Source organism: Leptodactylus fuscus, chromosome 10 (assembly GCF_031893055.1).
Source record: "Leptodactylus fuscus isolate aLepFus1 chromosome 10, aLepFus1.hap2, whole genome shotgun sequence".
NCBI lineage: Eukaryota > Metazoa > Chordata > Amphibia > Anura > Leptodactylidae > Leptodactylus > Leptodactylus fuscus.
This window is the reverse complement of record NC_134274.1, coordinates 20,953,791-20,967,123: the sequence shown is the minus strand read 5'-3', so window position 1 is coordinate 20,967,123 and position 13,333 is coordinate 20,953,791. Positions and strand designations below refer to the sequence as shown.

Sequence of the window (13,333 nt, the reverse complement as noted above, 5' to 3'; positions counted from 1 at the left end):
ATTTTATCCATATCTGCAGTCATGATTGCTAGTAGTATTCGATCGAATAGCTCGCTCCCATAGGAATGCGTGTAAGCGGCCGAACACCAAGGGTTAAGCGCAGTGAATATTTGATGCGCTTAACCCCTTGGTGTTCGGCCGCTTACACACATTTCCTATGGGAGCGAGGTATTCAATCGAATACTACTCGCCCATCTCTAATGATTGCCAAGTTAGACAAAATTGGTAACCAGAGACACTTAAGGGTACTACAGTGTGCTACAAGTCTCAACGCGTTTCTTAAATTTCGACATCAGGAGAGAAACAAATAAACTGTGTGCAAGCAAAATAATAAATGATTACGGTAAAAACCACAGTTCTTGGCGCCCTGGTGGTGGATGCCAGTACTTAGATAATCACGGGCCCTTGCTTGCAGACAGTTTATTTCTCTCCTGATTATTAAATTTATGAAACGCGTTGAGAGATCCCTGAGCTAGTTGGGGGTCCTCTACATATCTAGCCTAATTGGCTTAAGGTAGAGCCCTCCTTATACATACTCATAATCATGGGCAGCGCCGTACCTCCCATGAGGCGACCTGAAGCGACCGCTTCAGGCGGCGCTATGCCAGGGCCCCAGGGAGGGTGGCATTTTTGCTTACCTAAGCCAGTCCAGGACTAACCTGGCTTAGTACCGAGCGGTGGATTGGGGAGGCCGCTGGAGCAGCGCTGCTCCAGCGGCCTCCCCTCACGCTCAGGCAGAGAGCAGGTCCTCTCCGTGCCTGCTCTCTGCCTGCGAACTCCGCTAAGCCCTGCCCCCTTCGCTCCGCCATGCCCCCTTTGCTCCGCCCCCTCCTCCCGGGGGGGGGGGCGGCTTTCTGTCATTGGCCTCGGGCGGCGAAAGGTAGGTGTATAGCATGTGATGAAGTGGTTTATCATGGCTAAGGGCACCTTGACACGGTGTGGCGCGCCGCTCCTTTAGACACATATATACGTGTCCAAGCACGGCGCTTCAAAACCGAGCCCATTGATTTCATTGATATACGCGCGCTACCCATTCAAATCAATCGGAGGCTTTTTTTGCCTATTGATTTCAATGGGTAGCACGCTTATATTGGCACCCATTGAAATCAATGGGCTCTGTTTTGAAGCGCCGTGGTCGGACACGTGTATACGTATCTAAAGGAGCAGCGCACTACGCTGTATGAAGGCACCCTAATGGGGGTTTGCGCTTACAATTAGCATCTCCCCACTCTAATTATTTTTGGGTATTGCTGTGAACTGAAGGATTATAATTCCAGCTAACAACTTCCATTAGGAGAGCGACAATCAGTACATGTTTATTTGTGGGGTAATACTCCTACTGATATACATAGTGTGTATATATATATCTTACACACTGACACTGATATGTGAATATTATATCTGGTAATGTGAGCTCCAACCATAGTCTTTCTCCAGAGGACACAGCTTATATATCTTTCTACGCAGCTAATGGTACTTTTTTGCTGTGTCTGTGAGGTTAAGGCCACACATTGCGGAAACACAGCCTTTTTTGTTGCAGATTTTTTTTGCAGTTTTTTTGAGCCAAAGCCAGGGGTGGAGGGAGCAGAAGGGAGAAGTATAAGAACTTCCTATATATTTCCCATTCCTTTTGTAGCCATTCTTGGCTTTGGTTTAAAAAAACACAACAAAATCTGCAACAAAAAAAAGCTGTGTTTCCGCGATGTGGGGCCTCAGCCTTAGGCCAGGGCCCCATGGGACGCAAACGCCGCAATTTGCCCCCAGCGGAGACGGTGCAGGAAAAATCACGGCATTTTATAGTGCAAGCAAAGGGGAAGGGATTCATGCGAATCCTGTCCCCACTTTGCGGAAAAGATTGCAGCGCGGACACGCTGCGATTTGGAAAGCCGTTGCGGTTTTGCAAATCGCAGCATGTCAATTATATCTACGGAAACGCCGGCGGCTTTCCCGTAGATATAATGTTAAGAGAAAGTCCGCAGAGGAAAACTTTCTCTTAAAAGCACTGTGGAAAGAACCACAGTGCGTTCACGTAGCGGTTCTTTCCGCAGCGCTTTAGTGCTGCAGATACGGCCCGTGGTGCCTCAGCCTTACACAGCTTTCTGTAGTACTCAGCCATGTCAATCACTACATTGGTGCACACCTTTTTATCTATGTGTGTCCCAGCCGATTTTTAATATATCAATAAAAGTTAATTTTTATGCTAGTTTTTTTGTTTCACTCAAAAATTGATAAGCGGTTTAACCACTTCAGAACCAGGCCCATTTCCCTTGTTCAAGACTGGCCACAATTTCAGATGTTTTGTTCTTTTTAGTTCAAATATTTTTTGAGGGTTTTTTTTTATAGGAACTTATTTTTAGGACTTAGGGTTTTATTTTTTTAAGTTAGTTTTATTTTTGCAAGTTTTGATTGTTTATATTCAGGGAAATGTACTAGAAAAATTCCAAAAGTGTTAACCCTGTAGCAGTAATTTTTATGTAGCTGACACAGTGTTGTGTTACTGAGGGCAGGACTAGAACTTGTGGGTGTTGTATTATTATTTTTTTTTTTTTTATTTTTTTTTTTTAAACATTGTTCCCCCTTAAGGTCATAATATCGCTTTGGAGGGCATTTTAACAGCATTTTTTTCTTTTGATTGATTTTCCACATAACTGGAGCTGATCTTATAGTTCGTGGTCCCTGGCAGATCATGGCGGCTCCCATATATGTATACACATAATAAATCATCCCTGGCTTCTCTAGAGGAGCTCCCGTTGAGGGCATTTAGGGAGGGGGCCATCCGTCACAACTTAAGGATCTTTCAGTTCTCTGTATGGAATGATCTACACTTAGACCGGTGTCAATTGTACAGTTAACTGCAGCGGGGAGGAAAGACTTTCAATAGCGCCCCTTCTCACACTTGGGGTGAAGCAGCCGATCACTGACAGTACTGCCCAGTACTATCACGATCTCATACATGGGATGGGAGTTATTCGCCAGTATGGTTGTCACCCTGGACAGAATCCTTCTGTCACCCACCACCTGCATTGGGTCTGGCAGGACTAATGGCCCCCTCTCCCAGATGCCCTCATTTTAGCTCAACAGAACTGGAATCTTCAGATACCTTTACACATGTGGTTCTGTCCAATCTGCCTGCTTATGCATGATGCTTTGTGGTAGTTGCCATTGTTGTAGTGCCATGGGGTAGTCCAGAGCCCAGGTGCTTAGCCTGGCATCAGGGGTACTGTTGGTGTAGCAATGCTAGTTGACAAATCTGGAGCCCAATTGGTGAGGCAAACAGTGCAGTACTTTAACAGTAGAAGATATAGGAATGGTATCTCAGGAGTAGAAGAAACCAAGGTCAATCGTATGCAGCGTTCAATACACAGGAGCAATAGATCAGCCATAGTCAGATGTTTGCAGAGGTCAATACACAGGCTCAGGGTGCACAAGGAACAACCAGCCAGAATAATCAGGCACAAGATGGAGTCAGCTGTGGGTTTATATGGAACTATCTAAACTGTGATTGGCCACAGAGCAGGTGATATCCATAAGTCAATTACACCAATAAAAAAGAAATAAAACTAATGCCCGGTTCACACTAGCGCTTGTATTCCATCTGCAAGGAGTCCGCATAGAGACACACACACACCCCCCCCCCGGACGGAATGCAATCACAATTGCAAACGATGTGCTTGCAAAGCACATGGAGCCCATAGACTATAATGGGCTCCGTGTGCTTGCCGCGCACTGCCCGCACGAATGAATTGTGCGGGCAGTGCGCGGCAAGCACACGGAGCCCATTATAGTCTATGGGCTCCATGTGCTTAACTGCACAGCACTTGCATTAGCGTTGGTATTCCGTCCGGGGGGGGGGGTCTCCATGCGGACTCCTTGCGGACGGAATACAAGCGCTAGTGTGAACCAACCCTAAGCAAGGCAGGAGAACAAACAGGATTCTCAATGGCATAATGGTCAAGGCTGCAAAACATCGCCAAGAAGTCAAGGGTTCAAGACCCTGGGATCTCAGTTCCGGACAGATGCGCTTTTGGGTCATTTTCCCTGTAGGTTCTGTGCTGCAGTGGTGGTATAATCATGCAGTGCTGCACCCAGTAGAGTAGGAATCCACAATACAGGGTTAACCACGAAGACTTATACACCTTGACCAAACTGTACACTAAAAAATTCCCAACCCGTACCGCTCTGCCCAGCAGTGCAGCCAAGTCCATCCCCACCATCTGGGGCTCTGATGAACACCATTGTGAGGTTGGAGTTGGTGTGGCCCGAGGGGGTGTTGGACATAAGGTGCCGTATTAACAATATATCAGTATATCTAGTACTGGTTCTCACTTTGGTACTGAACTGCATCTGCTATCCTAACAAGTACATTATGTCTTACACACAATGGCATAACATCTACTTCTGCAAACACATGTATTGCTACGTTTACTTGCTCATGTTATGGAATACCCACTTTTGGGTGCACTTTAATATTCACAAAATTTGCTACTTGAAATTCTAATTTAATCTTATATGCAAGAAAGTGCTTTCTGTGACAGATTTTGTTTCAGAGCGGGAACCACAACTACAGCTCTATGATAGCGCAGGGACCTGAGAGTGGAATCGAAGATGAACACACCGTATGTGCCAGAACAGGTCCTGGGTGCCATATTAATGTGTTGTAAGTAGTATATAGTTATAATTCTAAGCATAGAGAACCTGCAGGCACATCTAACACTGTGCGGATGGCAAGGGGTGCAGGGGAGAACATGCAGGTACTCTGTGTTCTGCCGCCTGAGGCAAGATGCTCATCTCGCTTTATGGCAGAAGCAGCCCTCCTCTCTGTAAGCTTGGCTTTAATAGCTTTACCATGATGATAGTATCATAGCACAACTGTTCTCCCCTGCACCGACCAGGAGTTCCGCTCTGCAGGATTAAAGATGCAATCACAAAGTAACAAAAATATCAAATATACCAAATATCAGAGATCAGCAAGCTGTGGCACTCCAGTTCCCGTGACACTACAACTCCCAGCATGCGCCATTCACTTCTATTGGAGTTTCAAGAACAGCAAAGAAAATATGCATGCTTGGCGTTGTAGTTTCACAAAAGCTGGTGTATGGAAGACTTTATTCTTAATAACACACCAAATACAATAAATTTTCAATGCATGTGAAGAATTTATTTGAATTGTGATTATACATGAAAGTGATTATGATCATACATATATGATGGCCATAAAAGAAATCAGGAGCTTGCAGAGTGCTTGTGCCTAGGGAAGTCTGTGGGGTAACAATAGAGTCTAATGGGATTCTCTACATATTGACTACAGAATTAGAGGACATTCACTCTACCGTTTTTAATGCCCATTGCTCTTATCCATCACAGAAAGAAAGCTTCTGTCATGTTTTCTACACTAGATCGAATTCCGACATACAGTGCTCTTTTGCCTTTGTCCATTGCTCTCATTCTATGACTGATGAGAGCAATGACCATTAATAAGATAGTGTGAACCTTAGTAATACAGTACAATGAGTGCTGGATACATCTACACAAGCTAATCACAAGCTTACTTGCCAGCAAATTCTGGGTTAAAAAGACTTGTTTCAATACCAGCATTATTAATATTCCTTGTGTAATATTGAGCTTCAAAGTCATTAACAAATCTGGGATCATCATTAAAATACTGTATGGTCATTATATTAGAGGAACTGGCGAAATCTACATTTGGTTTCCTGCAAATCCGTCCAATAACTTTTGCATTCCATGGATATCCATCATATATTGTTATACCGCTGACATTACAAGCTGGAAGATTGCCCATGCTGTTGAAATATAATACACAAAGTTTATTATATTATCTCTTATATACATAAAAATGAGTTTTTGTCTGTTCTTTATGTGCAACCAAACAACTAGATCGATCTTCACCGAATTTGGCACACAGGTATATCAGGTGTCCAGGAAGGTTTTAGACCGGGTCTCAGCTCTCTAAAACATACCGTTCCTGAGATACAATATTCCCAAAAAAATTACCTGCATTAGCCAATAGAAACCTGCAAGTCTTTCACTCATATTCCAACTGCCATACACACAGCCACATGTCCCTTAACAGCAGAGCAGAACGCTTAGTCTCCACATGCACACAGCTTTACTCCAGGTTTCCATAACAACCCAGTGTAAGAAAGTGACAGGAAAAGTCCTGGAAGGATGCTATATCTCCCCCAGAGTCCTCTCATATGTGTGGTGAGTGAGGGCTTCAATAGCTGTAGCAAGGCATCTGTCAGTATTAACCTCTTCTCATCCTACTGCAGGAAGGAGCTTGCGTGTACAGGTGGAAACAGTTAGGCCTAATCACAGGCCTATAAAGCCTCTCAAAACTTCAGTCCTGGGCAGTTCCTGGGGGAGAGTGGTGGAGCCAGGTCCTGTCCACCCAAACTGAAAACTGGTGAGACCAGTGGGTGCTCCACAGCTTGTATTTTTGTTGATTTGTTTTGTCCGTGTGGTTGAAGCAAGCCACACGTATAGACAGAGTGCATTTGTGTAGTTAGTCGCCTAGCCGGGCAGGTATTTGTGTTTCTGTTTTTGCCTGAAGTAAAGGCCTGTTTATTTTGGTTGCCAACACCTTTAAACTTTTTGTTGCAAAATAAACACACAGGGCTAAAACCCTGTTTAAACTGATTTTGGTGTCTGTCTCTGACTGTCTGGGTCTGCTGCTGCTACCGCTGAGCCTACCTCCCCCACACCAGCTATTTGTCTTCACTGCTGTAGGCCAACTTTAAAGGTACAGGGCGCTGTGGTTGAAACAGTTACAGAAGGTCACATACACACAATTTTACTCCAGGTTTCCATAACAACCGATCGCAGGTTTTTCACTGATATCCAAATTGAGATACACATTATCACATGACGTTTATGGAAACACACACAAATGGCATACAAAATAGACCAGTGCAAAACTGGATAATTCTTATGGGGCCACTACACAAACAAAAAATGAAAAATACCCATGCAAAGCGAGGTCCTTCTGCTAGTACATTATAGATTTTATATAAGATAAATGTATAATGTCTGGAGTCAACTTACTTGATGTAGTTGAATCGAAGTGTCACATATTTAGAAGAGTTGGTTTTAATGACCCATGTGCACCAGCTATTATTATAACTGGGATAAAGCACTTTAGATATTAGGCCTGAATCATCTGTAAAAAACCCATTGCAGGTCTGTCCTAAAAAGACAAATATAAGTCATCTCACATATGCAATATCTATATCAGCAGCACTTCTACATATGTAATAAATGGTATAGTAGTGTATAATACTAATAATAGTCATTCTACTGTACTCCCATATCAAGTACTTTATATAGTTTTAATATACAGATTTTAACATTCTAATATGGATTTATTAACACCAGACTTAAAGGGATTTCCCAACAGAACACATTGTTGGACCATCCACAGGATCGATGTGGGTCACACCTCTGGGACTAACACCTATCTCTACAATGAGCCCCCCTTCCTCCAGCTTCCATGCCCTGTTACTTCCCTGACTGTGAAGACTAAATAGGAGTTACAGAAACAGTGTAACTCAGAGCTATTCTGTTTCTATAAAGTTCAACCATATCTGACAGTCTTCACAATGAGGTCCCGGTCAGGTAAGTAGCAGAACATGGAAACTGTTGGGGACTTATTTTAGAGATGGGTGCAGGACATGTCTGACTGAATGGTGGTGGTGGTGGTGACATGAGTGGCAGAACAATATGGTATAATATGATATCAACCATTCTCTGCCTGTCATTCATTAAATCTGACTAAACTTTGTTCTACTTCTCCTTCTTCTAATGTTGTTCCTTTCAAACTTTCCTGCAGTTAAGCCATGTGTGAATGAAGAAAATTGAGTAATTGCTTTAGATCATGCAGTGGTCCATCATGTACCAATACATCCTCTACTTCCACCATCACTGAGATGCTTTGTGTTCCTGCAAACATACCCTTAAGGGGTTCCATGTGTTCTGTGGGAAAATACCTTTATGGAGTCAATGAGCTAGTGGCAGAGAACTTGAAGGTTCCTTGACTAATTTGGTATTGTTAGGTCGGAGCTCCAAGTGGCAAAAATGCTGCGGATTCTGCCGTGGGGAAAAAACGCTACATTTAACAGTCACAGCAAAGTGGTTGGGTTTGCGGAAAAAATACACACGGTGGACACACTGCAATTTCCAAAACCGTTGTGGTTTTGGAAATTGCTTTCTGTCGTTTCCCTATGTGTATAATTGAAACAGAAAATCAGCAGAGGAAACTACTGCAGGCTTTCTGTGAAAAGCACTGTTGGAAAAAACGCAATGTGTTGCCGCCTTGGTTTTTGCCGCAACGCTTTTTTGCAGCAGAACGCAACATGGGGCCTTAGTCTTCATTGATTTTGTGATAACTGTGATTTGGTGATTGATACAGTGGTGTACATTTACCTGGACTACTTGGTGTTGTTGTTGCTGCAAAAAAAAGAAAAAAGAGAAAAAAAATTAAAAATAAATAAAATTTGTGACTATAAGTTAATTTGCTCTAGAGAAGCGGCAGAGAATCTGAGGGCTCATTTTACGTCACTTTTCTGATTAATAAAGTGGTTTACATTTACCTGTAGTAGGTGTTGTTGTTTCTGCCGTAAAGAACAATAAAAAAAGAAAATTGGTCAATATAAGTTAGTGTTGCAAAGAAGCAGCCAAGAATTTTTGGTCTTTTTTGTTGCAGATTTTGCTGCAGTTTTTTTTTTTTTTTTTTTTTTTAAATGTAGATTGTGAGCCCCACATGGAGCTCACAATACACATTTTTTTCCCTATCAGTATGTCTTTTTTGGAATATGGGATGGAAATCCATGCAAACACGGGGAGAACATACAAACTCCTTGCAGATGATTTTTTGCCCTTGGTGGGATTTGAACACCAGGACTCCAGCGCTGCAAGGCTGCAGTGCTAACCACTGAGCCACCGTGTGGCCCCCTTGCTGCAGTTTTTTTGAGACAAAACCAGGAATGGATTGAGTAGAAGGGAGAAGTATAAGAACTTGCTATATATTTCCCATTCCTATTGTAAGCATTCCTTGACTTTGGCTCAAAAAAAAAGCAAAATCTGCAACAAAAAAATCTGCGTTTTCGCGACGTAGGGCCTCAGCCTTAGGGTACGTTCACATGGAGTTTTTTGCAGACTGAAAAAAATCTGCTTCAGGAATTAGGAAACTTTTTTTTATGAGTTTTTTTTACATGATACGTTTTTTTTGTTGTGGTGTTTGTTGTAGTTTTTGCTGCGTTTTTTTGGGAAAAAAATGCAGCAAAAACATAAAAAAAAGCGACAAAAAAATGTGTCGCATTTTTTCCTCCTACCATTGATTTCAATGGCTTTTTCAAGGTAGAATCCGCCTGAACGTAGGTCGTCACTTTTATTTCACTCAAGCTGAAAAAATGAGCTAGAGGGAAAAAAACCTGCTACTGACTTCAATTGAAATGAATGGGAGGCGTTTCTTGATGCAGATTTTGGTTTTTTGAGGCTGTTTCTTAATCTTGACAAAGGAGACAGTGGGAGTTTTTTTAAAAAAAATCAACATACAGATGTGTGACATGAAGGATATGATGACTTCCTACCTGAGCAGACCACTCCAGCATCTTCAGTATGAGCACAGTTGTGTATTTTTATACCTTGGTGGGAACACTGTATTAGTGAGTCTTCATGGCCTCTGCATTGCACATTGTCTAACATGATTTGTCCTTCACCTTGGCCAAATTCGGCATTTATAGGGGCAGATACTGAATGGCCGCACCCTAGCTGATGGCATACAACTTCAGCATCCCTAGTGTCCCACCCATCATCACATATTGTTCCCCATTCTCCACCATAGAAGATCTCCACACGACCAGAACATCGGCTGCCATTTACCAGCCTTACAGGAGCCACTGATAATAGATAAGAAGAAAAATGGTAAGTGGTTTGTACCAAAAGGATTCAAGAAGACTTCTCCTATATAAAGGAGGGGACAATGGTAACTTGTGTATTTTTGTCTTTGCAGGAATGTAGCATCAGGCTGAAGGCCATAGTAAGTGGGATTGGCTGTCAGGGGTTGGGGTAGAGTAGACGTTCAAAAACACCACCTCTATGTATTTTGATACAGAGTAAAGTTAGTGATGAAAACCTTTGCTAGAATTGAAGGAAAGTTCTGATAAGACCACGTCACATATCTAACAGTCCATCTTTTATCGATAGTCATCAAATATTTGATGCGTTTAACCCCTTGGTGTTCGGCCGCTTACACGCATTCCTATGGCGGGGAGGTATTCGATCGAATACTACTCGCTCATCTCTAGTTATGTTCCTTATGTCCTAGGAGCCAGAAGGTGGTGGCAACAGCCACTCTACCTTGGTCAGAAGAACCATGGGAAGAATATGCAAATCTGTCTTCCATGATGTAATTAGGAAGTCAGGTGCCTCAGTGTTGCAAACCAATAGAGGGCGCTCACTGGAATGTGCAAGCCTGTCTTCCCTGATGTAATTAGGAAGACAGAATCTCAGTGATATGGCCCAATAAAGGCTGCTCCCTTTAACATCATGCTCGACCTTCCAAGAGGCCTTTGTTTTGCAATGATACTGGGATTATTATCAGGTATAGTCTCTCAACCGAGGACGGCCCGTTTCGATGTTATTGCATCTCGTCAGCCCAGTGTAGAGAAGACTAACCTGGTAGAGGTGAGAGGCTTAGACAGGGTTAAGGGGATATCGTCACTTTTTATGGAGAGACCACCATATAGGTGTGTGGAGACTTATTAAGCCTTTAGCACTCCACTCTGCAAGGGACCATGGGAAGAATATGCAAATCTGTCTTCCATGATGTAATTAGGAAGTTAGGTGCCTCAGTGTTGCAAACCAATAGAGGGCGCTCACTGGAATGTGCAAGTCTGTCTTCCCTGATAGATACTGCGATCCAGCAGTATCTATCTAATTTCCACTGCCTATATCTGACACAGAAGTATGGAGAGCCCTCTTATCAATTGAGAGCTAATTCCAGCAACTTATTTAATAGGGGGGTGTAGGTGTGAAGATGTTTATTTTGTTCTCCATAGGGGTCACACACTACCTAGAGGCAATGTAAATAAATTTTAATTAAATTTAATAAAGGTCATATTTTATATTTACTTAGTGGGGGCTTTCCCTTTTCATGATTCACAACTGCTAGTGGAGGCTGTGTAGCTTTTAATGGTAGTGTGAACATAGCCAAATATAAATTATAAATATGGGTTGTGCATGCGTTTGAGGCCCCACATTGCGGAAACAGAGGTTTTTTTGTTAGAGATTTGCTGCATTTTTTTGAGCAGAATGTAGAAGTATAAGAACTTCCTAAATATTTAACACCCATATTGTAGCCATTTCTGGCTTCGGCTTAAAAAAACACAGCAAAATCTGCAACAAAAAAAAGCTGTGTTTCCACGACTGGGGCCTCAGTCTAAGATTGTAAGCTCTTGCGAGCAGGGCACACACTGCTATTGTTTGGTATATTCATTATTTGTCATATCGTAATGTCAAATATTGTCTGTTCATGTACCCTCTGACCCCTTACCCCTAACACTACTGTAGATTGGGGTTCAGTACTAAAATAATAAATAATAATGTGATAGGTGGACAAAAGTCCATAATGGACACAACAATGTCAGTATATTCAGCAGTGTGGGCTATAGACCTATAGTGAATGCAAGTTAATGATCTCCCATTTGACTGACAAGAATTCCCTGTACATAGGGAGTCTAGCAAAGCAATACATTTGATATATGCCTAATAACACCACCTTGTAGATATGATTCAGCAGCTTCCAGATATGTGGAGCCCCTGATTTCATGTAAATCCCAATTTTATTCATATGCACTTGAAGAGAAAGTGCTTGGACAGGGCGTATCTAAGCTTGTCTGGGCTTCAGTCTCAGCTCTGTCTATATAGATTCTAGGAATTAGCACTTTTCCCTCATTTGCATTTTAATAAAACAGTGATTTATTATTTGTCCAAAGAAGTAATCAGATACTCAAGTTATATACTGACAAAAGCAGTGATTCACAAGGAGAAAACACTGTACGATTCAGATGACACTAACCTATCTATCTGCAGGGCTGGGATGATATGCTGGTTCTGGTGACACTAACCTATCTATCTGCAGGGCTGGGGTGATATTCTAGGTTCTGGTGACAGTAACCTATCTATCTGTAGGGCTGGGGTGATATTTTGGGTTCTGTGATACTAACTTATCTATCTGCCAGGCTGGGTCCTGGAAAAACGAATATAACAACTGAAGTGCTTTAAATGATGGACACCAAGAGAGCCTAAAAGATCCCAATGACTATAATAGGGCCTACTGAGAATGTGTTCCATGATCTTGCTGGATCACATAGCCCTACATGCAGGATTCTCCAAGAGAGCTTCCAGATCGGACATGAGGGTAGTCTGCTCTTTCGATAAATATATATATATATATATATATATATATATATATATATATATATATAATAAATAATTCAATAATATAATAATAATAATAATAAAAAATTAATATATGATTGACAGGTTTTCTAAATGTAAAATAATACATGAAATAATCCTCATAAGTAAATCTGTAGACATCCACTTTAATGGTACTTACCAGGATACTGTGCAACTGTAAGGAACATAAGGAGAAAGTAAACCAATAGTCTACTAGTATGAATACAGTATAAAAATCAACATGTCAAGCCAAATAAAAGTAATACTGGAAATAAAAAAATAAAATAAAATCTAGTCATCTATTGCACTACTATCAAATAAACCATGTAAAGGTATATAAGGGATGGACCACATGGGTAATAGGGTTTCACATGGGCTTCCTCCCACCCTCCAAAAACATATTTGTCAGGACCACCACTGATCCTAAGACTAGGACATGTCTACCTAATCCTTTAACCTAGAAAAATCCCTATAAAGCTACAAACAATAAATTCTATCATATAATATTATCTGATATCACAGCGTGTAATATAGGACCACTGACCTATAAATGGTTTGTCTTACCTATAACAGAGAGAAGGTTGAAGAAGATAAGATGCAGCAGGCCGAGCGCTATCTTCAAGGTGTCCATGCTGACTATAGAGAGGATAAACACGGCTCACAATATTTATAAAGAAATAATTGCTGGCAACGTCTCAAGATCCTTAAACCATCAGGAAACATACAGATGGAAAAATGAATTATTGTTGATATATATCCTTGTTTCAGTTCTGAGAAAAACCTTCCCATGTTGGCATTGTTGTTTCCGCTAAACTCCAAATAACTGGAAATACTTCAACAACACACGTACACACGG

The 13,333-nt window shown here is 41.8% G+C and overlaps 1 protein-coding gene across 1 annotated transcript; it reads right to left on the bottom strand.

The window, feature by feature from the left end:
* Positions 1–5,183: 5,183 nt before the first annotated feature.
* Positions 5,184–13,108, bottom strand: LOC142219129 (putative DMBT1-like protein). The gene is made up of 7 exons (XM_075288095.1): positions 13,042–13,108; positions 12,638–12,652; positions 9,606–9,914; positions 8,607–8,627; positions 8,440–8,463; positions 7,063–7,204; positions 5,184–5,801 (listed from the first exon to the last, which is right to left on the bottom strand). The coding sequence occupies exons 1-7, from the start codon at positions 13,106–13,108 to the stop codon at positions 5,546–5,548; spliced, it is 834 nt and encodes a 277-aa protein (XP_075144196.1). The 3' UTR covers positions 5,184–5,545.
* Between the last annotated feature and the right edge of the window lie 225 nt (positions 13,109–13,333).